The following is a 27,463-nucleotide window of genomic DNA, read 5'->3' as shown; positions in this document are numbered from 1 at the left end:
TATTAATCCATGGCTGTGAAGGCTGTCAAATCCACTCAAATGCTTCTTATTGAAAAATCAGGCCTGAATATCTGTAGATCCTCCCCTCCTTCACCCATCCAAATTAAAGCTGTAATTCCCAAAGACAGTCACTCTTCTAAAACACTACACATTTCATATAGTTGTTATTAGTAAAGTATGAACAATGTTTGCAGAAACATTAAAGAATCAGGTCAAGAACTCTGTCTGAATACCAGTGTTATTAAATAAGCCAATCATCCAACTTTTGAGTAATTAATGTCCTTGGTTTTTACTTGAAAGCCTCATTTTCAGCATGTTCATAGGAGACAAATGTCCTACATCAAAATGAATGAACAGGAATTAACTCTTTTGGTTGCCAATTACCAGAGAAAGATGAAAATGTAACACTGTCAGGCCAGATACAGCACAGCACTTCTCGTTGTAGGGTAAGTTCAGGTACCATCTGATGATTTCACCACATAAAGGCAAGGATTTGATCTATTCCCATCTGTGCATTATCTAAACATCTAAACAATTGCCCTAATGCATTTGAAAACTTTAAAATATAAAAGGAAAACTAACAAAGCTGATGGTATCTCCAGATCACCGTGTGAAGTACTAATAAGCAACTCTGTTATACAATCCATGTTCAACAGACTGAAAATGATCTTTCCCAAATCCAAGTGACATCCTTCTGAAGCTGAAAGTGATAGATTACAGCTGGCTGAGCACGCACTGTACTGTACACTCATTTTAAAAGCTGCCATTGTAAAAGACCCTCCAGGCTTTTTGTTGGTTCCTTTGCTCTTCTTATTAAGAACTGTAAAGTTCCTCTTATTTAACAGTAATTACAGGGGCAGATGGAGAAAAACTAATGAGAGGAGAGAGGTTTATTTTTTAAAGACATGCAGTAAGATCAATAGCAAGTCCATAGACCATATATGTTATTTTTATTTCATCACCTCAAAGCATGATAAATATTTGCAATTGCAAAAAATTATGAGTACAAAACTTAGGATTATTTTTAGAAAATGACGTCTTTACAACTCATTTATAGCCTCTGTATATGACATCCTCTCCTCCTCTCCACCAGACAACCATTAAGACACAAAAATACTCTCAGGACAGCAGTTGCAGAACTTGTCGTATGCGCTCACACTTCTCCAGCACGTTTGGGTCTTCTCCATCAGAACCATCAAATTCCTTCATAAAAGCTTCAGCTTTCTCCACAGTTTTGTCTCTTGCCCCGCCCTGAAGGCCTTGTAGATAATCCAGTAAAATGGTGAAATACTTGTCTGGAACCTTTAAAGAAAAAAAAAACAAACAAGGAAGGAAAGATCTGATTTATTTTCTTCCCTCTCTATACTCATTCGCAATCATGTCACAGCATCACCTGAAAGACAATCAGGAGACGGGCACAGGCTTTGGTGTTTGCCAATGCCCAACTCCAAGTGGAAATGTTTGAAAGGTACAAGCTGCCAGGAGGGATGGACCGTGGAGAGATGACTGTCATGTGCTCGGATGGGCAAAGCATCTGAGAGGAAATGCTAAGCAGATGTGGAAACGCTGAGCAGCAAATGCAAACACTCCCTGACAGGGAGCTCAAGGATGTGAGGGTTGGTGTAAGAAAAAAACAAAATACACCAGCCAAATCCTCCTTTTGGAAACATGTATGTGAATCTTGCTAAATTTGGTGAGAATTGCATGAATGTGCCTGAGGAAAGAATTTTGCCGGAATTACCCTCTTCCCTACCCAAAAAATTATTTGTTTGCTGACTTGAGATACCACCCACCATCATGCACTTTGACAGAATGCTTATACAAAGGAATAGAACTTAATTTGAAAAACAAATTGAAATTCAGACATATGGAAATAATTTCGAAATCACGCTGACTAAAGCTGATAGGGTGAACCAACATGTCCAACATTAAAAGCACTTTAGTCATCTACAGTTGTGTTATCCTCGTTTCCCTCCCTTTCTAATTAACCAGTCATAGATTAAATTTTAGCTTATCTGGTAGAACATACAGCTTAAATGATCATTACCTTAATCTTGGCAATAACTTAGCAAAGACTTTGGAATTATTTATTCAGTATTTCAAATCAAAATAATAGGTGAACAGACCTATCTTGAAGCATACCTTGACTTCATGTTGTGTATCTGTGGAACAGGTTTCAGCCAATAACAGAATATCTTTTGCTGTGAATCAGGGGATGTTAAAATTACCTCATCCTGCAAATATTTTTCTCCATGTTTAACTTTACACATATAACTTGACATGAGTCAAGTCAAACACATACGTAAGTATTTAAAGGATTGGAGACTAATTATTTGAGGGCGGTTTCAATTCTGCAAAGTATCAACATTTCAGAGAAGACAGAGCTTCAACAGACACTTAATTTACAACCTATTTCTCCATCGACATTTGGCAGCAGAACTTTGATCACTAAAACTTCTATCACTCCAAAAGAAGAGGAAGAAAGAATATTCCAACACTGCCTTCATCAATCAGGCATATTACAAAGCCATAAATCAAAACTAAAGTCTGCATTCAGCCTCATAACTTGTACACTACGGAAAACCTTCTAATTCTTCAAACAAACACTCTTGCGTTAAAGAAACAATAGTTACACAAAAATATTAATTTTACGGTGACTAACACTGAAATGGATGATAAATGAAGTGTTCTTATAATACACAAATCAAACACGTTTAAACATAATGAAAAATGTCTATATTTTTGAAAGCTTTTACTCACACTAAGCTGGTACTAATAACTGACAAACCATTCAGATGCAAACAATTTCAGTGTGACAGTGCTCCTTTAATGCAGATACTCAGTACTGAGCTTTTAAAGCTCAGCAACATTTCCATGTTTCAAACCTTGGCTAAATTATCTCTATAATTTACCCTCTTGTTCTCAGCCCTCATGGCACAGACATACCTGTGGAACTACAGTTATTATTATATCATTTAAGCAAAATGCTTGAAGGGGCAATTGAAAACCTACTCTAAACTTAGAAATACGAACTGTACAGGCTGACATGTGGCTGATTATTTTTCTTTAACACAGCTCTGAGGTTCATTTCAGCAGGAGCTCACAATACAGCACCCTGTAGGCAAGGTAAGTCATGTTTCCTCCTGACTTATACAGTAGAGCCATAGCAAGGACTGGAACACACTAAGTGCCAGCAAAAACTTAATGAAATCCAAATTTTAATTCTTCAAATACAGTATTGAAAAGAGGCAATTTCAGGGGGCTTGGCGAGGTTTTCCAAGAAGGAACACAATCCTTCTTCTAAGATCAGTTTGAAGGCTGGTTTGAAACTGGAGATCAAGATCTCCCACCACGGCTCTGGAAGTGGAAGTGATGCTTATGGGATTTTATTATTATTCTTTTGTTAAACTGTTTTGACCCTTTCCTTGTTTCTTTTTCTCTCTCACACACTAATCTTGCCTCTGTTCTAACTGGAGCTGATTAAAACGGAAATATCCTGATGTGAAATAATTCCTGTCATTGGGAAAAGGAGGGAAACACCACAAAAGAGTAGCAGGAAAAGAACAGTTATCACTTTACAATTACACTGTGCAACTCACGAGTTTTCAGACTTGGAGACTTGCAGATCCCAGCACAGAGGACCTCAGCTCACTGCCACCACGCTGCCTTTTGGGTTACCTTCCAAGGAAGCTTCAGCTCCAGGCCTTGCAGCCCCAAAGCTGAATACAGCTGATCTATGACTTTCTAAAAATGCTGTGCCAGATGACAAAGATCAACAAATGACCCAGTGTTTGTTTTTTATCCTGGATCCTGCAGAAGTATACACACCATAGGTACACAGGCTCGGCCTGGGAGCTGTCAGCCAACCACCAGATGGATTTTAAAGGGACTGAAAAAAACCTTCATGTAGCAAACAACTTTAAAACCTCAACTTATTTCTTACAGTAAGAGGCATAGCAGTGCGGGAAACTCAACTCAGTGCTTTGCATGGCTTTTCAGTAGGCATCCAAGTGACACCATGAGATCAAAGATGTGGCTTAGGAAGGGAAGAAACTTATGTCTTATGTCTCTTTTTGTACTTTAGTCATGCTTGGATTACCAACAGATTTTATTCTGCAATGGACAGGAAGTTGAATTTGGGTATAAAAAATATTCAAAAGAAGCTGGGTGTGCCCTCCCTATGGTCCTGATGAAGGAAGAGACTTCATCATATGCTTAATTATAAGCACTTGAACAGTTCTACTAACTTAACTGAATCTGGATGCAGATGTTCATCATTCTCTAAAGCTCATATTCAGCCTTCTCTGATTATTAAACTACAAAATATGTGAATTTAAATAAATCTCAGCACTTTCAGCAGATTAAAAAACAAAAGGAAGTTTCATTTCATTGTTGAGAAATAAGGAGTTAAGCTGTGTTTTGATACATAAAACAAACGCTACTTACGGTTCATTTTGTCCCAGTGTAATTCAACACAAACCCCAAGGTAAACAGGTAAAAAAGTAAAAACATTGTTCTGCCTGCCAAACAATTTCTAGGTAGCTTTGAAGAGCATATGTTGATTTTGGAAGGTTGATAGAGGTTTTTAAAGGGGAAACTTAAAAACTGAAGACAGAGCAAACAACCTAGAGACCACCACCAAATTTGTATTCTGCAACTCATCTTTTTAGTGTATTTACACCCTGTGAACATTTTTGCCTTCATGAAACTCTGCTTTTAATTATCTGGGTCTCTAAAAGTATTTTTAACCGGAAAGGTAACACCCTATGTCAGGTGATTGGCTTAAGAGCTGCTGAGTAATTTGGGTCAGGAAGATTGGTATGAATAAATGTTGAAGTGCACACAAAAACATCAGCAAAACCTGAGTGTCAATGAAATGAATCAATAAATAAGGCACTGTGCAAATAGGCAGATGTTTGTTCTATTACACAATAAAATAAATGACCTGTAACTCCCACTCGATACCACGATGGTCAGGCTTATTGGAAATTCAATTTATGTTGTTTTTTCAGTTATGAAATGAATGGATTTCAGTATGGATGCAATCCTGGCTTCTGGTTATACTTTATGTTTTGCACAATCAACATCAGGTTTCACTTATATTTTAATGAGAAAGCTATTTTAATGTCTTGGCAATAAGACTGTACATCTTCTATGGAGCCAGAGATATCTGAAGCAATATGAGAATCATGGTTTACAGTATTGGGTTCCACATTAGGAAATTCAAACTAAGGATATGACTCAAATTCTCAGCAAACTCTAGGTTTAAATAAAACATGAATCTGCTCTATTTATGCTTCCCATACATCAAATATAAAAATCTAGCATACACAGGAGAATGATCACTAACAAAGTAAAAATATCAATGACAACAATTAAAATTATTCAGCATCTTGGTTAAAAAAAAAGTAATTTATAAATTATTAAAAAATTATTAGACAAGTGCATGGCTAGTTCTAGCAAGTTTTGGTTAATAAAGAATAGCTATAACTAATGTATAACACTATATCATATTTGTGGTGAGAAAAAGCAGCATTAATACAAACCTTCTCCTTATCATACATGTGCAGGAGAAGCCACGTTTGTCTTGTCTTTTGAAACTTCCATTCTTCTGGGTTTTCAGACCAGCTGTAGAAAATTAGAAAAAGAAAAAATTTGGCTTAAATGAAATATTGTGATAGCAAAACATTCTTTACTCAGAAAATATTGCCTGCAATGCTTCCAAGTAGGAAGCATTGTGCCACGTGAAATTTTGTGGCACGGATACTGGTACACATTTTGTACAAGGCCACCTGGCTTCTGTGCAAATAGTGAAAGGTTTAGGAAGATATCATAGCCAAGAATGTTATAGGTTTTCCTCAGAAAGCACTCATTCCTTGATGTTAAATACCAAGCCCCACTCCCCAGCTTTGGCCAGTCCTTTATGAGAGGTCACTGCCCTCCTTTGACCCACAACAACAACTGAGCACCCCAAATCCTTATCCCAGTTGCAGGACTACCTGATTATCTGGGGAGGTGGAGCAGACAAGAAATCAAATTTTGGTTTTAGAAAGTTGATATTTCACAATGCACTGAAATTTATAAAAAATTAAGCAGCCTCTGAAGGACTGGATGGAGAAACTTGTGCTACAATGGTCACCTCAGCACTGGCTGGAGCCCATCACAGGTAGCTGTTCCAGAGCAGACAATTCATTCTTGAGGAGCATGTATTTAAGGCTTGGGTTTGCCTAAAGGTGTGACTTAAATATTTATGTTTACAGGAGAGAAAAATGGTTTCTCTCACAAGGAATACTTCAATACTGTTCAAAGCAAGGGGGCAAAACAAATGACTAACATCTGCAAACGTTCTTTAGCTGTTTAGCAAGCACATTTTAAATATGCAAAATTTTAGCTGGGTTAAAATAGGACATTTGCATACATCTTGAACATATTTTTCAAGCTGGTATATTCTGTTTTAGATGAAGAAAGAGACATTTATTTATATAAACAAATGAGCAAAACAGCAAATCCCACCATAAAATGAAGACTTCTTTTTAAAATTACATGCTTGAAAATTAGCATCTTAACATGTACAAAATCTGACAGCACACTAAAATAGAATTTAAAATGAAAGAATAAAAAATATAAGGAGAAAATCCAGAAACTTTCACACTTAATTGATTTTTCTCTAAAGAAAAATAAGTCTCCAGAGGGTAGCATGCAAGATGCCATTAATGTTCCAGCTTGTTTTACACAGCAATAGAGAGCACAGAAATCAATTGAAAAGCCAGCTGGGTATGAGAATTAGTATTGTTTAAGCACTGTAAAGTCTAATAAAGCAAAAGAGTCCTCATCTTTGCTGAATGCTGCACCAGCTAGTACATTGTTCAGTCAATTCAATGAAAGAGAAAAAAATGAGACCACAAATTCGTACAGAAAGGTTCCATGGAAGCCTCCAAAGAAAACTCAAAGAAAAAAAATACTGTCTTGATGTTCAAATTCAGGACAAAGAAAAAGCAGCAACAGCTCATTAGGGTTATCACCAACTAAGCTTAATAAAATAGTCTGTAACCAACATATAAGGTAAAAATCAGACAAATAACAGTAAACCAGGACAGATAAATAATCACAATATATCATCTTTTACATGCTCAAATAAAATCTACAAATGAGCTGATTTAGAGGCATCTTTTGGAACACTGTCAATAAACAGGCAGAAGTTTCCAAAACAAATATTGCACAAAAGCGGGAGATCAAAAAGCTGACTGACAAAACTTACAGAATGGAAAAAAAATTATTATCATAGGGAAACCATCCTTCTCCCATCACCACCAGCCTAGAAACCAAAGTACTTGCAAAACAAAGATCATTCAACCCTTGGTGTCACTTTGCCTTCGCAGCAAGGTGCCCAACTGGACAAAAACCACTGTCAAAATGACACTACCTGTAATGTGAGTGGGCCACAGAGGATGAAATAAAAAGGGCTTTTCTTGAGGGTGCAATTTGTGGGGCAAACAACAACCTGCTCATTTGTTCCCACTTTCTCTGTTTGCCAGGCAAGCGCAGCAGCTCCTGACTGAGAAACTGGGACTTCTGCAGGAAGTGACTGAACTTCTAGAAGTCCTTCAAAACAAACAAAAAACCAAAGACAACAACAGTGCTGGCTGTTCTTTTAACCTTTTCCATTGTGAGGTTCATCCTCAAGAAGAAGAAGGTAAGTTTAGAATTCTTTTTTTATGTGAATTAAGCCTGGAAACATTTTACATGATAGTCTTTGCAAAGTGACAAGAACAAGCTGAATGACAGATCTGTGACCGCATCCTGTGAAAACAGTACCACTTCTAATGAAAACCTTTAACACATGTTTGTATTTCTCCACAGTGTTCTATGTATTTAGACATTTGCAATATCCCTCGGTCAGACACACCACAGAGTACTCTGAATCTTTTATTCTCTGCTAATTTTATGTTTCTATCACTTACACTATCACCTGAGTAGTGTTGGCATTTAAAGTTCAAAAACACAGCCTGATTTCACTAATCTCCCATAAAGCTATAGGATGTTAAAATATTTTTATTACCTAGTTTATAAACAACTGAGACCAGCAAATGAGTGCACTATAAGGTTAATTGCTCTTATTAACCTATTACCAAAACCATATGCTCTCTTCTACATGTTAAGGCAAGTCGTTGTACTCCTGCATCCGAGATCCCATATGGACTTTCAATCCAGTGAATTCTCTTGTAGAAACAAACAAAAGTTTTAGTTTGTCTTCCTGAAAGGTTCTGCTCTATATACACCACAGTAATTCATATAAACAACAAATACTTTAACATAATCAACTGCAGAAAGTACATTTGTGCCCATTACAGCACTGGAATCTCAGTATTTCTTTTGCTTTGTGCTCTGTCCTATTAGAATCAAATCCTAAATTAGTATAGTAAGAAAAAATAGTATTTTCCTTAATAGACAATGGCTATACTTGTATTTTCAGAAAACACTCCCAAGTTTCTAACTGGTACTACATCCGTGGTTGTATCGACTCCTGTTTCTCCCCATTTAAGAAAATGGTCCTTCCCTTGACCTGAATTCCTATCAAACTGTGGTCAAAACACTCCGGATAACGGATGCACAATCTTTAATGCAGATAACATGACAGTTGCTCTCTGTAACTGGATTCCCCAACAGTTATTAAAATAAAACTTTTCCACTGATTCCTATGGCAGCTTTTTCCTACTCCACTGACAGCTTTAAAACCTATGGAAAGTATCACTCCATGACAAAGTGAGAGAGGTATCTCCTTCTATCAGGATGACATCATCAGTACATTTTTAGAAATGCTCAACTTTTAAACCACAGAAATTCAACCTTTGCAATACAAGAGAGGTCTCATTTCGCTGTTTACATGCAGATAAGCTTCCTTGACATAGTACAGCAGGAGAAAAGGCTTTTCCTTTGAGTGATTAAATATACAGAGTAAGACCAACTACATTACAGTTAAAAAAACCTCTTTTTATAGACAATCACAACCTCTTCCACTGTTTGAATTAATTTGGTAGCCTCTACAATTATCTATGTCAGGATCTAATATAAACTATGGAATTGGATGAAAAATATATATGTGTAAAACATGTATTTTTCCAGTGTGCCTCAGGCTAATTTTCAATATATTGTACAAACACTAATTGCCTTCTTTACACATTTAATGTTTGAATCTTTCTTATGAGCTCCAGCTCATTGAAAAAAACATATTGGTTGACTTTAGTTAAAGAGAACTTAAATGTTTGTGCAAATGATCTTCCCAAGTGGCTTTGAAATTGAAGAGACAGAGGAAGTGAATCAAAAAAATCAAGCAGCTTAGGAAATTTTACATTTGGGCTTTTGTTTTTTTACCATGAGTCTCCTGTGGAAAAACTGCCCAAGATTCTCACTAGTCTATCTCATAAATGACTTTTAGTGCCTGTAGTCATCTCACACAAATCTATTCCCAAAACGTGGGAATTCAGGCAGCGTAAGCAGGCGAACAGAAGACAATTGGTAGCGTGCAGGGCAGGACACCCTCTGGGGTGCCCTGGTAGAAAGAGATGGGGAAGGGAAAGTAGTCAAATTGGTTCCAGAAACACAGTAAGAGAAAAACATTATTGTTACAAATTGGATTCAGGAAGTCAACACAATGCATCTGCTCAGACAACCAGCCAGGACAAAACACTACAAAGCTGTCACAACTGGTAAATAATCACAGTGTGCAGAAAAGCTCTGTGCTGAGAACCAACCATTTTACTAATTGAACTTGAAAAAAAATTATTGCATAGGAGACAAGTCTCAAGAAAGCAGAAAGACAGACAGAGATGTGACTGCTGATAACCTTCCAGAAGACACAAGAGCACTGCTGCCTGCCAAAGGCAAGGACACCTAGACCCACCCACATGCACTGCTCCAACTGTGTGCCACTGTCCAGTCCAGCTTGGATACACCTTCCTGCCTGGGTATCTATCCAAGGAAAAGCAGACTGCCACCAAAATTAGATTTCTCCAGCATATAGCCCAGGTTTAGTATCAGGGAATTAATTGGAAAGGTTTCTCCAGCCCTGAGGACCAGCTCAGAGTGCAGCCTCCCCTGTGATTTACCCACAAGGACCCTCATGTCTGACTCTCTCGAGTTTCCCTCCAAGGAGGGAAAGAGCCACAGGCCTGGCCCATTGCACCACATTCATGGAAAAGATCTACTGAAAAGGTTAAAAGCAGCATTCTATGACACTACACAAAAATTGTCACATTCCTCCCACCTCATTTCTCTGGGTAGTTTTCTGTTTGGATACACCAGTTATTGATCACCCTGCAACCTGTCTTTAAGGATCACCTATGTTCTTCCACGTGGCCCCCAAGGAAGGCTGAACAAGAGTTATGGCACATAACTAAGGCTTGCAGGAATCAAGTTAGGCACTTTATTGCCCAAGCTCTCTGCAAACAGCATCCTATCAGTAAAATGTGGATCACAGGTGTTTCCTCAATAAAGAACCACCATCCTTTAAAAAAATCCCCTTAAAGATATTTAAAGCCTTGCTGAAACACTTGGCACCCAAGTGATCTGCTGTAATATTTCACGGTGCAGCCACTTTAAAACCCCATGCACTGGTGTTTAAGGCAACTCACTGCCCTTATAAGGCCCGAATTTGGAAACTCTGAGCACTGAGTCAGTCCAACGGTGAGCACAACGCACATATGGCCAACAGGTGAGCACGGGAATGCTGCTCCTCAGAGAGGCTCCCTGGAACCACTGGAAGCAGCATGGAGGGAGGAAAAATTGGGCATAAGCTTGTTCCTGTGGGAGAAGAGCCATTTTATGGATAGAGGTTTTATACGGATATATTAAAAAAAAATATGGATGTGGGTGGAAGTTTTATATGTGCCCTACAGTGCATATAGTGAAGCAGGAATAATAATTTTTTGTCCAGTTATAACACGTACAATTATTTAAAGGGAAGTGTAAAAGTGTTTATTTTTATTGGGGGTATTCAGAGTTTCTTCTGTTTCTCTCAGGGGCATTTAAAGTGAATTTACTTTTACAAAGATAGGTTTGGAATGTGTGGTTTTGTACCCAGCTGCATGACCAGAAAGCTACCTCATGGTGCACTTCAGCACTCAATGCAAGGTAAGAGAAAATCTAATTTCAAGTGTGTGTGATGCTGATTTTCCTCATTTGGAAAAAACAGATAACCAAAATTTAAATCCTAAACAGATTTTCAGAGACTAGACTGGAACAGCTGTAGTTAAAATCTTGGACACACTGATCTGTGGCAGGACCCAAGATCTAGACAGACATAAGAGACAGTTGTAGCTTTCATTTTTAACTGTGTTTTTCTCATGTTATGGATGAGTCTTTATATTTCCCAAATCCAATTCCTGGAGAAAGTTAATATATTTACACTGATATTCTCTGATCCAGTTTGGAATCTAAATAAATTTTGACTCAGATAAAGGTTTTCCTTATTTTCCTGGAAGAGAAGAAAAGGCACTAATGTAGCTCTTTTGCCAAAAGAAAACTTGTTAAAATTGTCAACAGATTTTAGAATCAGTGCCACATTTTTGGTTGAAAATCCTGGCACCATTTCTCAATCTGTGGTTTAAAAACAATTTTTAATATATTCTTCCATCTGGTTTAGACGCAGCGTAATGACTACAGACTTGTGAAAAGGCAAGAGCAGGAAGCTTTTTCTTTTTAATTTAGGAATCACACATGCAGGAAAAAATAAATGTGCTTTTTAGTGTCCCATTTTTGTCCTGATGTCCAAGATAAGGACACATTGTATCTGATTGTATCCGTGCAGCAGACAGGTCACAGGATTTTCTTAGAAAGTATTTATAAAGCAAAAGGAAAGGGCCTTTGTGCCACAAAGCAAAGCTTTGATTAAATCTACATAAAATGTTTATTGCAGCTTATCTTTTATTATGTGTACTTTTATCACTTGCCATTATTTGTAACGTTTTATATTCTGTTTGCATCCTGAGGCTTCGGCCAAGCTAAAAATCCCCTTCCTCCCCCATCACAGGCTCTGTTCAAACGCAACACGAGACGTTCCCTTGAAGAGCTTCGAGTATAAACAGATGAGACAGATGATAAGTGGAAAGAAAAGTTGACCCAGAAAATTGTAACAATGCCTCAAAATCATACAGCAGGTCCTGAGTGGAGCTCCTGTCTCTTACATCTGGTACAGTACACGTAGGGAATCTTACTGTGATTCAACTTCTCATAGACACCAACCCACCTGCAAATGCCAACAGCATTCCACTGGGAAAAAAACCTTCGCAGTAGCCTTAAAAATTATTTTCCTAATACAGTTATTTAGCTGCTGGTATCTGCATTAGCCTGTCTGCAGCAAAACTGCATTTTGATTAGAAAATATGTAGCACTATATATTAGAATATATATTAGAAAAAATATATTAGAATATATATTGGAAAATATATAGCACTGTGTACTAGAATATATATAGCACTAATAATATGCTCAGCACTTTCTGCTGTTTTCAATAATAACAGAAAGGTCAGCAGTAGGCTTGAAAGCCCACAGCTACCATTACTGTATTATTAAGCTAAATGTGCTTTTTATTTTACATACGTTCATAAAAAGAACACAAAGCAGGAGTTGAATTATCACAGAAGAATAAAAAATAGAATTTGAGCCCTTCACAGCCAATCTGTTCTGCTCCTGCAAGGAACATACAACCAAGTGCTATCTCAAAGCTGTGCTGAAGTCCCATCTCCTCTCCAGATGTCCATCTTTTCTTGCACTTAATTCTGGTCACAACGATGCCTGGACCAGAAATAAGGGAAAGGGAAAATGAAAACAACTGTTATGCCTCCCTCCCATGAAGAACATCCTGGGGGGTACGAGGAGATAAAGAGGGCCCCACAGTCTGTATGAAAATCATGTAAGAAGCCAGCTGTATGTAAAATCATTTTCAAAAGTTGGCAACAATCCAGTTATATAAATGCTTTCTGAAGATCAGATGATGGATATGCTACCAGACTCAGAAAAAACAAATAGGGTCAATTCTCTTCTCCTTTACCGTTACACCACATAACATCCAACTGTGATACAGAACACTCCTGCCAAGGCACAGACTCAAGCTGAGTAGCTCATTTTCACTGCTTTTTAAATTTTAAATCAGCTTCAAAAACTTTTAAAGGTTCTTCCTCCCCCCCCAGCACCTCAAAGAAAAATAAAATTTTTTTTTTTATATGAAATCCAAGTACTTCTATTTCTGGCTAATTAGACAAAGCTCATCTCTGTTACAGGAAGCCCCACGCAGCCCTCTTCAAATAACCCATCACACAGATGGCTTTTACAGTGACTCTGAGAAGTAACACTTTTGAGGTTATTCTGGACCAATGGCAAGAACATATATAGAAGTTTAAAAAAAAAAAGGACATGTCAACCATCCTTGTAATTTTTTACATCCCAGTTTGGACATCCCACGGCTGCATTCATTAGGAAATATGGCAGAGGCGGGTGGAGACACTGCTGCAGACCCCCTGCCATTTGAATCTCCCAAGCTGTAACCTTACAGACTGATTTACACTTCCTCTGGCAAAAGAGTTCTAAAAAGGGCCAATATCAATATCAAGATCAACCTAAAAGTGTACAGCAGTTGACAGCCCACTCACTTTTTTTTTATTTAGCTGAGATATTCAGTTATCTCTCAGTGCATAATAAAATCTGATACTGCACAATTGTGTTCAGGACAGTATCAGATTCCCCTCTTCTAATACCCTGTGACACGTGTTGCACTACTAAGATTTTAACTAATCTATGCCTAAAGAAATGGATCTGCCAATTAGTGCTTCCTGCAGACGGCTTTCATTCCAATTCAATTTCATTCATATAAACCTAATTCCTGATACCTTTTTCGGCATCATCATATTAATGAATGTGTGAAGGAAGAGACAAGTTTTATTAAGGATCTAGTTTTATTATTTCAAAAATACTTCTTGTTATTCTAACTCTGGTTAGGAAGCCTTGACAGCTCCCTGGAGCTAATTGATTAATAATCATTGCCAACTGCATTTTAAATTTTAATTTTGGCTTTGGCTGACTAGACTAAATGATTCCCTAGAGCTACAAAACTACTCGTCACTACTACGAGTCTTTGGGCATTAGATGAATAGTTTGAACGTGTTTGAGGAAGTGAGTAGTGGTGTTAATTCTCCTCGATCGAAATTTTATGACACAGAGAAAACATAAAACCTTCTTTTTGCATTTCTGCCATGTCAAGAACACAGTCTGAATGGAAGGAGATGGGTGAGTACAAAATGCCTTTTCTCAAAGCCAGAAGGGGGGTTAGGAATGGGATGCCTGGGCTTGGAGCCAGGATTGAGGCAAGGAGTCCGGAGAGCCAGGGGAGAGCAGACTTCAGAAGCTGGGAGGAAAAGCTGTGCCTCCCACTCCTTCAATGCAACCTCATTGCAAATGACATTTCATCACAATAAAGTAAATAATCCCTGAAATATGCTTTCAGCTAAAAAATATCAAGAGGTAGTTTGTTGTAATACTTCCATGTGAAATGAGTTATTTTAATTATTCTGGTTTGATTTGACCCGAACAGTGCACAAGTTTCCCCCAAGACAAATGGGAAAGGTCAAAGTGCTTGTGTGAGGTTTTGAGCACTTCAGTGAGGATTGGAAACATCTACTTAACTTCAGGATACAGTCCTGGAGCAGACTGGCCTGTTTTTAAAGACTTCTGAATCTCCCCAATATATCTCACAAGGTTTCTAAAGGTAATTTCAGATGAAATAATATATTAAAGCTGCTTAATTGTTCAATTAGATGCAATCTCTTTTGTATAATACTATGGAAAGATGAAAGCCGGATCTCAACGATAAATATCTAATGGCTACATTTAATAAACTGTTAAGAAAATTCATTTATACTAAATTTTCTTTTACTGGAAATGAGTCATTAAGAAAGAAGACATTAAATTTTCTTAACCAGGTTCAGAAATAAAGATGTTATTTTACAGGAAAGAATCAGGCAAAGAAACCTTAATTATGTTTGCCTCAATATTTATGAATTTAACACGTGTAATCTATTTATCCCCATCTGACACATCACTTTACAGTCCAACAGTAAATTGCTGATAATATAACTAACAGTTTTGACAACATATATGTGAAAAATTATGAGAAGTTTAACCATCCTATTGATCCAATTATTAATAAATAAAAGCAAACTAAATGGGGAAAAAAATCAATTCACCAAGAATGCACGGGAAGCCTCCTCAGGCACATGGGAATGAGTAATTTTCAGTGCCACCAATCTTATCTGATACAAGAGCATATGCAGGAGGAAAATCTTATATATGTGGCTGAGAATGAAAGTGCTGTCTGTAACCTCCAGCTGGCAAACTTGGGAATTTTCATTCCTTGTTTTATCAGCAGCAATGAAGTGGAATAAAGCTGCTCTGGTCACCTGCAGCCATACTGTGAAGGACCACAACTGCCAGGAGACCCCACCCATGGAAGACAGAAGCCTCTCCCAAGATAGCTATAGAAGGGTTTGGAATAATAATCCATGCATTGCACGCCCACCCAGAGACTGGTGGCATTTAGGAAAGTCTTGAGACACCACTACAGAACAAAATCCATGCAAGCTCCCCTTTCAAAATCAGGAATTGACAAAAATCCTGCAGGTCTGTTGGAAGCAGACTCTGGTACAGGGCCAAAGAAAACAGAGCCTGTGCTCAGATGAGAAGAAAGTTGTGTCTAGTTTCCCTCATGTCACTTGCCTGAAAGGAGACCTCTGCATAGTACAAGGGCTTTGGTGAGTCACAAACTTCATCAGTGTTTAATTATTCATCTGAAAAATGGGGTAATATAACAATTTCTCAAAAGCCGCCAGAACGAGAGTAAATAAATTAGTGTCAAAATATTTTTCACTTATTTTGTCAAAATACAGTTGTGATATGCTATCAGAGAAGGCAAAATGGAAAAGCAAATTATCATTACTACTGTGGGGAAAAGATAGAGACAGTATGTTTAAAAAAACCCAAACATATCAAAATCCATTTAAGGATGAGGCTGGTTAGTCAATAAGGTACTTTTCAGCTGATCCTGTAAATGATAGATGTCAGATGAAAGGATTTCTGAATTCATGTTAATGATGATATTAAATACAGTATTTCCATACGAGAATGTTTGAACAAAATGCCCAAGTAAATATTTTGACAGCTTTGTTTCACACTGAAAAAATGGTAGAAATGCAAAGAGGCAGAAGGTTTCAAAGTAAATCACTCTGCAGCTTTCACTGAAATATGCTTTGAGAGGTGTACTTGTGACCTTCCATAAAATTAATTTAAAGATTTAGAAAGACAAATAATTTGATTTGGAGCCATAAAGCAGGATTAGAGTTTCCTAATCTATTTTTTGGTTTTTTGTTAAATTTAGTGACCATTTATGGTTATGGAAATTACAAGAAGAAATGTCTTTCCTCTGCATAAACTAAACAGGACAATGAGCAGATTCAGAAAGATGGAACAGCTACTGACTCTGACTGAGAAATATTTAGCATGGTCCTGAGTTTCCCTTGCTTCCTCCTCTCAAGCCACATATCAGTGCTAGGCAAAGGGGTGAAAAAGCTACTCCAAAACCATTCCCTATAGAAGGGAGTTTATCCAGAATAATATTAATAGCTAAACCATAAGAGTTTGGTTCAGGGAAGGTTGTGTTAGTCCAGCTGCTTTTCCAAAGTTGAATGAGTTGCATCATAAGCATTTACTAATTTGGCTGGAAAATCATGCAATCCTTGATGTTTCTAAAACTTCCTACTTCTGATTGAGTTGAAAATACCACAGAAATATCTGCAACATCTAAGAACTTCCATGTATAATTATGCTTAAAAGTCTTAGAACCCAACATTTCAGAATCTTCAAAGCAATCACGTGTTTTGTCTCTAGAAATCAGAGCTGCTTATCCTGCAAGGTGGAAATGGCAAAATACATCAAAAAATATTTCTAAGTACCAGGATCTTCACAACATGATCCACCACTATGGACAGAACTTCCTAGAAATTATTAGACTGAAATTATTTTACAAAGTAATTCTGTCCATCTGGAGCATTTCCAGGATAGTATTACAGATACCCAGAATATATTCCTTAAGTTTGTTTTCTTCCCAGAAATTCTTGGCAAAAATAGCTAAGATTGGCTCTGAGCCACTTAAAGTTGGGGGTTTTTTTGGTTCTTACTTTTGGTTGCTGTTTTTAGAATTATGTAGTAAATAATACTATGATTTGTCAGCATTAGCTTGAACTGACAAGTTTATCTTCAGCAACAGCTAAAGAAGCCTCGGTGCCCACTCTGGCTCTGGAAGTGGTGTAACTTATAAATCAGCTCTGTGCAGTGTCTGAGCTCATTTGCAGAGCCCAGACTTCTTAATTCAGGATCATCTGGGAGTTAACCTGGTTATTCAGCTTCAAGATCCGAGTACTCCTGCACAGGCACCTGCCTCTGTTCAGTGCCTGTACAGACATTTCTTCAACCACCTACATGGCAAAGCTGGACTCACATGGAAGAGCAGCAGACCAAAACTGTTGCCTTCCTTTTCTCAATGGATCTTCATCAGGCAAAGCCTGGATCACTGACTGTGGATAGCTGTAATATTTATAAGTGGAAAAAGAGAAGAGAGATATGTGAGGAGCAGTAACCTGCATGAGCTCACTAAATTAAGGGTAAGATGTTCACGCGCTTCTTGCAAAGCAGTGAAATTGTATTAGAACCATAAAAAGCAGCTAACCCAGCAAGAAGTTAATAACAGTTTAAAAGCAATTCCTGCACAATCTGACATCCTGTGGATGTCATGTGGGGGTTAGAAAAACACTGGTATGGCTCCAACACGGTTCTGCTTATCGCCTGCCATCAAGGTACAGAAAAGTGGATCCAGAAGTCAATGACTCTATCACAGGGACTGAAAATCATCAACTCAGGCTGTTACCAGATACCTTCATTAAACAGGCAAAAGCTGTATGGTGCTGCTACCCAGAGTATAACATGAAGTCACAGAATCCTAAAGGCACAGTTTGAATAATAACAAGAACACTGACACCTGGAAATGGGCATCATAAAGCCAACTCTGAAACAGGAGAGTGTCTGACCTGCTGCACCCACGCTGAAGCAGGATGAGAAGCTCTGTCCCTTTGATAGTCAGTGAAAAACGTATTATGGCTGTAGTTGGCATGTTCATGCCAACACTGTCCCACAAAACTGAGTAACAGTTTGGGGGAGAAAAAAAAAAAGAAAAGTGTTCAGCAAATTCAATGTGAAATCTCAACTCAAAGATGGCCCAAAGATGAATCCAATGTTGTTGCCCATAAAGCAAGGCCAGAGTGACATGGAGCAGGAAGGAATTGAAGACTCTCAGCCCTTCTGCATGAAGCTGGAAGAAGGCTCCAGCAAAACGGCACGTTTGTTTCCAGGTGTTGCATTTCCAGAAGGGTCACAGACACAGGAGTTCAAAGAAGAGCACCACAACACATCAGGGTCTGGAAGGAGCAGTAACAGATGAAGGATCAGGGATGTACTGCTTCACTGAACAGACAGTGAGACTGAGAAACCCGACACAGACTCAAGAAGGATGTAAACACCAGGATGGGAGAAGTTATTTACCAAATGTGGGGCAATAAAGTGATTTGGAAAACCTTGCTCAGTAACAGGTCCAACACAGCAGAACAATTTCTCATATACCCTTACAGCAAGCTTTGCCTTCTGCAGAAGATAATATGCTTGAGCACGTTTACAGAATAGCCCCAAGCAGCACCAAATCTGTGGAGTGAATATGCCCCCTCCACCTACCCTCACAAGAATAACTGCCAGCATACCAGCACCCTAAAATAGGAAAGGTGTGGGCATTGCAACAGAGATTTGTAGAGCTTCTGAGTAATGGCAGGACTGCCAGGGAACTGCAAACAAACTGGGGTGGCTTCAGCAGATGCCAGTGAATGTAACTGAAGTTACACAAGGGAGTGCAGGATAATGAGAAGGTAACTCAATAAGACAAGACTCCTTTGCCACAAATAGAGACAGTGGCTGCTTTTAAACTGAAGATTTGCCCAACTATTAACATCAAATGTAAAACTTGCAGTTTTACAGACACACTGACTTAGATCAAGGAGAGGAATCCCACTTAGAGGCAGGTCAGGCCCTCGTAGAAATTAAAAGTCAAGCAATATAGAAAGTCGGAGAAGTGCTAAAACAAATTCATTGATCTCTAGAGTATTAGGAAAAGTGCAAGCCTTTGAAATCAGATAGCAGCAAGTGCCTGCCCAAGTTCATATAAAACAGCCACAGAACAACACCAAATGCAAATTCATCCTGTATTTGACTCTCTGGATTCATGAGGTTTCTTATGGAGTTAATGCATATGACAAAATGACTAAAAGCATGTATGAATAGATTAATTACATCCATAGTTAATGCTTGCCCCAGAACATTTAAAAAATGATTATTAAAGCAAAACTATCCTCCATCACTATTCCCCTAATCTTTGAGGAAAAACTGCTCTTTCAAGACACCTTAAAGTCCCAACTGTTGAAAGGAATTCAGGAATGCTGCCATGTCTAATTACAATAGTTTAAGTTCACATACTATTTTTGTTACTGGCTAATTGAGATTCATCACCTGAGCAGTTCTCCAATATTTTATGAAATTCAAGATAACTGATGAGCTTATATATATGCTGCACCTCCCTGTCAGGAAGGAAACTCAATCTCCGACCTGAAGGTCGGAGGAAGGAAAAATGACACTAAATGCTAATGTTAGTTGCTACCCCATCCAAGGAGCTGGTCTCTGGAGGGAGGAACTAAAACCTGTGTATGTTTAGATTTCTAGTGCATCAGTCACCCTTAATATCTAAAAGCTTAAGACATTAATAGCAAAACATCAACACCAGTGCCAAGTTTGAAATTAATAAAGATTTAGGCCTGCAACAAAGAGAATGACTTATTAAGTTCAAAATCAAACATCACTAACCATGGCTAAAAAAGTACTTAACCTGTGAGAAGAAAAACAGCTTCAAAATGTTATGGATCAACAAAGCAAACAAAATCTGACAAAAGCCCACTTGAAGTGCTTAAAATTAGAAGCTGGTTTTCAACAATAATGAGCGTGGTTGTGTTTGCACAGAAGTTCTGCCAATGGAGTCCCCTGCCCCAAATGGGGGAGGATGAATGGTTTGTGATTTCCTGAAGGGCCACTGTCATCTCAGCCATTTGGCCACAAATCTCAATCTCAAATCTCAAATGTTGTTGCCCACTTTACAGCCCAGGACAAGCCTCTCTTGGTTCCTTGAAAAATCAGAAACTTCCTTAGATGTGAACTCTGAGTGAGCACTAAGCTACCTCTTAATGCCCTTCTCCACATGGCCTCTGCTCCAGCAGGAGTAGAAACCTGATATACTTTCTAGGTGTTAGTCCTATTTATGCATCTATATAATACATGAGACATATTTAAAAACACCAAAGTATCAAAATAAATGCTTCTAGCAACACCCCTAAGACTTCTGTATTCTTCGAAAGGAAGAACAACATTTCAGCTTTCGAATCTCCCGTGCTTGGCACTGTTTCTAATAAAAGTTGGACGGAGGACTGGGATCTGTTTCCATTCTGCAAACCCAGCGGATAAACAGCCGCCCAGGGTTGTCCAGGGCTGTCAGCAGAGCTGCCACCACACTCAGCAAAAACCGCCTTGGGTTCTGCAGAGTCAGATGATTTCCCCACGCCACGGGGAATTCTGGCTGCCTCACACTTTCGTGTTTCTGTGACGTGCCCTGGGTTTGTATTATTCTAAAAGCATCTTTTTTCTTTAAAGGAATCTCTGAATCTCACCTAAATTTAAATTCGAGGATGAGGAAAGTAAGATCTATAAAGAAAAGCAAAAAGCCTTGGGAAACATTTTGGTGACATATACTACTACTATAACACAAATCATTAAAAACACGTACTCCAACACCTTATTTTTTAAATTTGAACACATTAAAAATGTTAATATTTTAAATAGTATTGAAAGGCTTAGATAATTCACAGCAATATCCAGATAATGATATTATCTATTACTTCTACTTCAGATGATATCAATCTTGTAATTCCACATACTTTTAGTGAGATCTTTTCAGATCTCACCCTTTGATGGGTGATGGAGAAAACCATATGTCCCGATCCATACAGTAATGAACTTTGTAAGCCAGACACAAGAACAGCAGCTTCTACGAGAGAGTGGTTTGCCAAGACAAACAAGTTCTGCCAACATTTTAACACCACAGAAGGTCAGTTAGGTTATAATTAAATCTAATTACCATTCTCATGAATTGCAACATCTTTTCACTTGAAGTCGCTTAATGCTCAGAAAAGGATGAATTTTTCAAGATTTTCCAAGAATCACAGTAATGAGACGTTCTAATCTTGGCTTTAAATCTGAATCATCACTTGCCATCATAAAGAAACAAGGCATGTCATTATTAAAAGGAAGAGATTTCAGCAGTTTATTCAACCACTTCCTCACTCCTGCTTTTCCCTATTCCTCTGCAGTAATTTTACAAGCTATTTTTCTCTTCTGCTCAGTACCACTCTGGGTTTTTTCATTATTTCACATTCTCTTTTTTCCTTTCCAGAGTTTTATAACCTTTCTGCTTCAGCTCCCTATTTTTAATCCTCTATATATCTTCAGCTCTATTACTATTCCTGTCTGCTCCCTCACCAAGCTGGGGAGTCTGATGGCAGTAACTTTCCTGTTTCCTCAGACATTTTGACTGCTCCCTGGACAGAACTGCCTTGGGAACCACCTGAGATTATCTCACCGAGGGAAAAGGTGAGACAAAAACTGCTGAAGCAAAGACTTCTTTTCTTCCTTCATTCCTTTTCTCACAGGCCAACAGAAAGTGAGAGAGGAAAAAAGCCAGAAGTCACTTGGCTGCTTCTCCTCCATGAGGAGTGCAAAACCTGGCCATGCTCATTCTGGTCTCCTTAACTGGGCAAGCAGCTCAAAAGCCTGGGCTATGAATGTCACCACTTCACAGGGGAAACCCTTCAGCACCTCAGGTATAGTAGTTGGGGTCTGCAGTTTGCGAGTTGGCATCAGCTGCTGTCGCATGTGGCCATGCCATGTGTATGGTGAAAAAAGCCTCTCTCAATTGCTAGGATGGCCCTCCAAGAAAATTAAAATTTGATCCCTCTGGAGACTGGAAAACATCAAGGACCATTTGTTTTCAGACTTAAATAAAGAAACTAGAGAACTCAGCTTGTAGCACCATGTGCCCAGCAGCACAGACCCCCAGCAGCAGGAGCACACATCGGCCGTGCTGCCAACATCACCCACGTGCCTGAGTCCAGCATTGCATCACTTGGAACCTGGCTCCACTGCTGCAGGGCTGCTCTGAAAGCGTCAGGAAGGGCAGGATGTGATGAGCAGTCCTGCTCTGTGCACACTGTGTCTTATACCCTCTCATCAATGCTCTCCTTCATTAACTCCTGTCAACCAACAGCACGAGGCACGGCTTTGTGAAAGTCACCTCGTGCCTCATACAGCTGTGCTCTCATACTATAAAGAGTCCCTTAATCAATAAAAATGACAGTTTCAGTCATCACATGGTAGTTCAAGTTCCACCTGTCCTACAGGAGCTTTACACGTCATTGAGGAGTTAAGATGTCACTCCACTTACCAACCCTTATGTCATGTAAGCCTTTTATTGTAGGTGGGGCAAAACACAAATCCACAGCACCCTTTTGTTTACTTCCAATTATATTAATCTCTTGCATCTATAAGATTTACTTATCCTCACATTTATTATTCACGCTCATAGCCCTGCAAAAGCACATAGATTGAAATCCTTGACCCACTGGTGTTGCTGGAAGGTTTGCAATGGACTTCCAGAAACTGGATTTTTGTTCCCCTTCCCCAGCTAATATATTACTTCTGTGATTCCTTTAAATCCACTTGTTTCTTTTTGCAGTCTTACTGGGTTGAAAAGAAGTCTGAGATGTAAAAGGATTAAGCTGTTCTTCTATAACTGACAATGATGCAAGATGGTCCTGCAGTATTTGGGGCTAGAACAGTGACTCTATGTTTGCTTGGCAGTTCAGCATCTTATGACTATCCCTGTTAAGTCTACAAAATTCAAATTGTCTGTTGATGAAAGAATCCCTCACAACCTACTACTGTACAGACAGTCCATAGACTCTGTATTATAAGACCATTGACAGAGCAGATATTCTATTTCAAGGTAATTTGGTGCAGGTTAAGTGAAACTCTGGAATCAAATTGGTTCAAATATTAGTTCAAATATAATTTCGTGTTCTCTCACCTAACAAGATAAAAATCCATACAGATAACAGTGCAATAACAAGCAAAAACCCACAGCTTGTTTCTTTGCTTTCCAAACCTGAAATCCATTATTTAGAGATCTACCACTTACCAGAGCACACATACCAGAGTACAGGCTGAGCAGATGGTTCAAAGCTATCTGTCAATCCATTTGCAGTTCAAAACAGTGGTGAACTACTCCAGCTGTTTTCCAGATCAAAAATATTATTGTCATTTTGCTATCGCTGCGTGCTGAGGGTTATGTAACAAAAATGCACATGTCCCTCTGCCTGGAATGCAATTAATTTCCTCCCTCCCCACTGCGAGTGGTAAGTAACAATTCAGACAGTCTGGATGCTTCAGTTTTGAGCACGGCCAGAGATGCAACCCTAGAATTACTCCATGTGGTAACCCACTATTTGTAAGATGCCAGCTTTCTGGAGGTCTTACAGACAGGGTATATTCTGCAGTTTGGAAAAAAATAAACACTATCATCCTGTTTATATGTGGCCTCTTACTGTCTGTGGGGTACTCTGAATGCTTCCCTGTAGTTCTTTAGTTTAACCATAGACTTTGCTTTGTGCTGGAATTTTAAGACTTCTAAATAAGTGTGCTAACTAGATAAAGCAATTGCCTCCCATCTGAAATCAGCCACTATACTTGCTGTACACCTTGGTATGCAAAAATCAGGCATTGTACACTGTTTAACCTTAAAATAGTGGCATAATCCCATCTTAGTTTACAAATATCCAAACATCATGCAGGTGGTTTAATTCAGACTCCATAATGCTTAACCATTCCATGGAATTTGCTTATATAAAGAGAACAACTGGAACTCCTTTGCTTGGAACAGCATACTCAAGAAACAAAACTCATTTTCTCTCTGCAATCTTTTCTGCAGTCTGCCTTTCATCTCTCAAAGTGCAGCTAACCCCATGATATTTATATGGCAACTATAATATCTTCAGGATAGGAGCTGCCTTTCTGTAAAATGTTTGCACCATACTTCACTTCTCTCTGTTGTTCCTGCGACAGAAACACAACGGGGGTGATCAACTGTCCTCCAGGGTGTCAACTGAGATGAAACATTAACTTAGTACTAAACTGCAGCAATTTCCTTTAATGTGCTATTACTTGGTGCAGCTTGTTCTGGATTACTGGTTTACAGATTCCCTCTGCAGGGAGCACCTGCAGAGGTTTTACTGCTCTTACCTGGTTAAATAGGCCAGAGCCCGCTCACATCCCGATGGCTTCTGGGGCGCCGCCTTTTTAATGGAGATTCCAGCTTCCCTCATCAGCTGTTTCTCCTTCTTCTTGCGCTCTTTTTTCAATTTTCTTTCCAGTTTCCTCTTTTCCTCTGGAGTGAGTTCTTGCTCTTCCTCTGCAATAAGTTCTTCCTCTTCTTTCGTTGCCTGAAATAATCAACAGTTAAATAAAGTGTTTATATTTCCATAGGAAAGTGAAACAAAATGTGCATAAATTCAAATAAAGGGCACAGGTAATATTCAAAAACAAGCTTCAGGATTCATGTTTTTACTGCTCACTGTACTTCCACTGCCTCTCTGCTCTGCCCAATTCACAGAACTGCAAATGCTGCACTTGTAGAGATCTGTTGAACTGCCCTCTGTAGATAATGATGCTGTTCTGAGCACCTTCAGGTGCCTGAGCACCTCTAGCTATGTATTAAACATCATATCTAAAACTTCCTGTGCTGTTTGTTCTCCCACACTCAAATTTGAGGGGGGCATGTAAACAGCAGAGGCTGTTTCATAGTGGAAGGAGGGTTTGGATTTTTTTTTTTAGCATACACACATTTCAGTGGGAGCAGCAGGGTTTCCCTGAGATTCTCAGTTTCTGCTTTTTGTGTAACCACACACTTCCATGGACTGAGAAAACCTCTGTCTGCCATAGAGACTTCATCTCAATTAATCCAAGGGAGAAGATGTGACAACTGCCATCTTCATCCAAGACCACTTGGAGAAACTTTAGCAATCTTGAGGGAACATATGCACAATCTTCAATAAACACATACAGAGAAGTATTGCACAAAGGTTGGCATTTCTTTAGGTTTGTAGACAGAACAGTAAATTATTCACATCTAAAACTGTATTGCCATAAATATATGCATCAGCTTATCCCAAATGAAAATAAATATTTCATGTACAGACGAAGAGCATTAAATAGACACACTGAGTTTATCATATATCCAGTGTGAGATTACACTGTGTAGAAATAAAACACTGTTCCATAGCAAGATGAGATTGACTCCAGGGATTCCTATATGTCTGAAAGAGGTACTCTCTGCTAGAGCCTGGGATACCCATGGAGGCCAACTGAGTGAGAAATGCTCTTCCTCCTCTCTCTGCTCCCTTCTCACCTATTTGAGGAACCCGTAACTGAAACCTGAATGCACAAGATCAACTGCTTATGGCAAGATTGGTTAAAAGTACATTATAAACTCACAAATCCTTAATGTTATATCAATTTGTGTTAGTTGACTGCTTTCAAACACAAATCCACCCAAAGAGCTAAATAAGGTTATTCTTGCTGACATTCAACCAAAGGATGTTAAACAAGACAGTACCTGAACACATCTTTATTTGCCAAAGACACCTGCTGGGGTCTAAACATTTGTTCAGAGTCAATTTACCTACCATATAAGTTTACTCTGACTCATCTTTTCAGATTTGTGCTTTCACAGACCAAGGAAAGGGCAAGAAAGCAAAAATTAGAATAAATGGAAGTAAAGAGGATTTGCTTTTTTCATCCAAAATACTTTTTAGCTACTTTTGTTGAAAAGCCAGCATTCATTGCAAACACATGCAGAAAAAAGCAACATATGTTGTATTTGTATAGAAGACATTTTATAGTTCATGCTGAGAAGAAAATAATATTTAGGGTGAAGGTAGAATTAAATTGTTATACAGGAAACAACGTTTTCATTTGAAAAGCCACCCTGGTACTTACTAAAATAACAGTCCAGCCACACAAAGCCCTGGAAAACACTGAGGGTGGTCATTTATAAAGTGTTTGTAAAAGATTACTACAGCAGCTGTCCAACAGACGACACACTACAGTTAATCTTCTTTTAAAAATAATGTAATGAATTTGTTTACTTTTCTGTGAGCCATGAAGCTTTCAAATAAAGTGACTGTGGCACATCATTAGAGCTGCTCTGATAAAGAGGCCTCTGCTTCTTCATACTTACAGTAAATGCATATCTTGGAGCCTCCCCTTCCCCCCCACATTCCTGGCATTATCAAAAAGCTTTTTATCCCTCTCCCCGACTGCTCCATTAAAAACAAAACAAGTTGCTCCCTCCCTGTAGGTCCCAACGTAAATACCGGGCCCTAACAACGTTTGTTTCCAGCATCACGACTGACGTGCCGTGGGCTGTCTGACACAAGAGCATTGTTCTCCTGCGGGGCTGCGGCTCTCCTGGCATGAAAGAGTCGGGATTTACAGCTGGAGGTACCTTCTGCTGGCCCACAGCATCATTCAAGGAAAACTGAATTCATCAGGCCTCTGTCTGGGACTGCCAGCACACACCCCACAAAAAGTCCTCACAACCTCACAGCTCAAGCAACTTCTCTAGTTCCAGCTATACTTTTATCCATCCATGTCAACTTGGTTAATTTAGTCGTATGTGCCCCAATCTGTCCTTGACTGTGTTTTTAATTTGAAAGCCTTATGTGCTTCAGAAAATACCTACATTTGGTGGTATATTCTCCACTGAGGCTGAGTGTAATTTTATCGCAATTTATATATAAAAAATATTTCCCCCAAACCTGAGACTCGAAAGAAAACAAAACCAAACCTTTTACTGGAATTTAAATCCTAGCTGTGTTTATTATTTATTACTTTATTGATGCACCTCTGCTTTCTTTAAATCAATAGCCTTATTTTTTAATTTCTCTTTCTCCAAACCATTCGTGCGACTGAAAGGTGTTCTTCTGAAAGGTGTTCCCAGTTTGTGACTCATTTGGAATAAGAGTTTTAGTGTTATGTCATTATTTAAATTTCAAAAACCCAACCAACAGGACTTCATTGTTTTGAGGTCATAAATATTCCACGTTGTCTCCTTCTATATTTATAAAGTGACATCACAATTTGTAGTGCTGCAATTTAGTCTTAACTA

General features: G+C 38.6%; 1 protein-coding gene across 4 annotated transcripts in view; it reads right to left on the bottom strand.

Moving 5' to 3' along the window:
* Window positions 1-792: 792 nt before the first annotated feature.
* The window catches only part of CUNH7orf50 (chromosome unknown C7orf50 homolog), a 117,781-nt gene continuing 91,110 nt past the window's right edge, over window positions 793-27,463 (bottom strand). For all 4 annotated transcript variants that reach the window (XM_027683429.1, XM_027683431.1, XM_027683430.1 and 1 more), the window contains 3 exons: window positions 24,538-24,737; window positions 5,547-5,628; window positions 793-1,302 (listed from right to left, as the gene is read on the bottom strand). In XM_027683429.1, coding sequence (XP_027539230.1) covers window positions 1,120-1,302; window positions 5,547-5,628; window positions 24,538-24,737 — 465 coding nt within the window. In that variant the 3' untranslated portion in view covers window positions 793-1,119. The remainder of the gene's footprint in view (window positions 1,303-5,546; window positions 5,629-24,537; window positions 24,738-27,463) is intronic.

This window comes from Neopelma chrysocephalum, unplaced genomic scaffold (assembly GCF_003984885.1).
Source record: "Neopelma chrysocephalum unplaced genomic scaffold, ASM398488v2 Primary Assembly neopelma1_65, whole genome shotgun sequence".
Taxonomy (NCBI): domain Eukaryota; kingdom Metazoa; phylum Chordata; class Aves; order Passeriformes; family Pipridae; genus Neopelma; species Neopelma chrysocephalum.
Note: the sequence above shows the minus strand (reverse complement) of the source record. Positions and strands in the feature narration are given on the sequence as shown.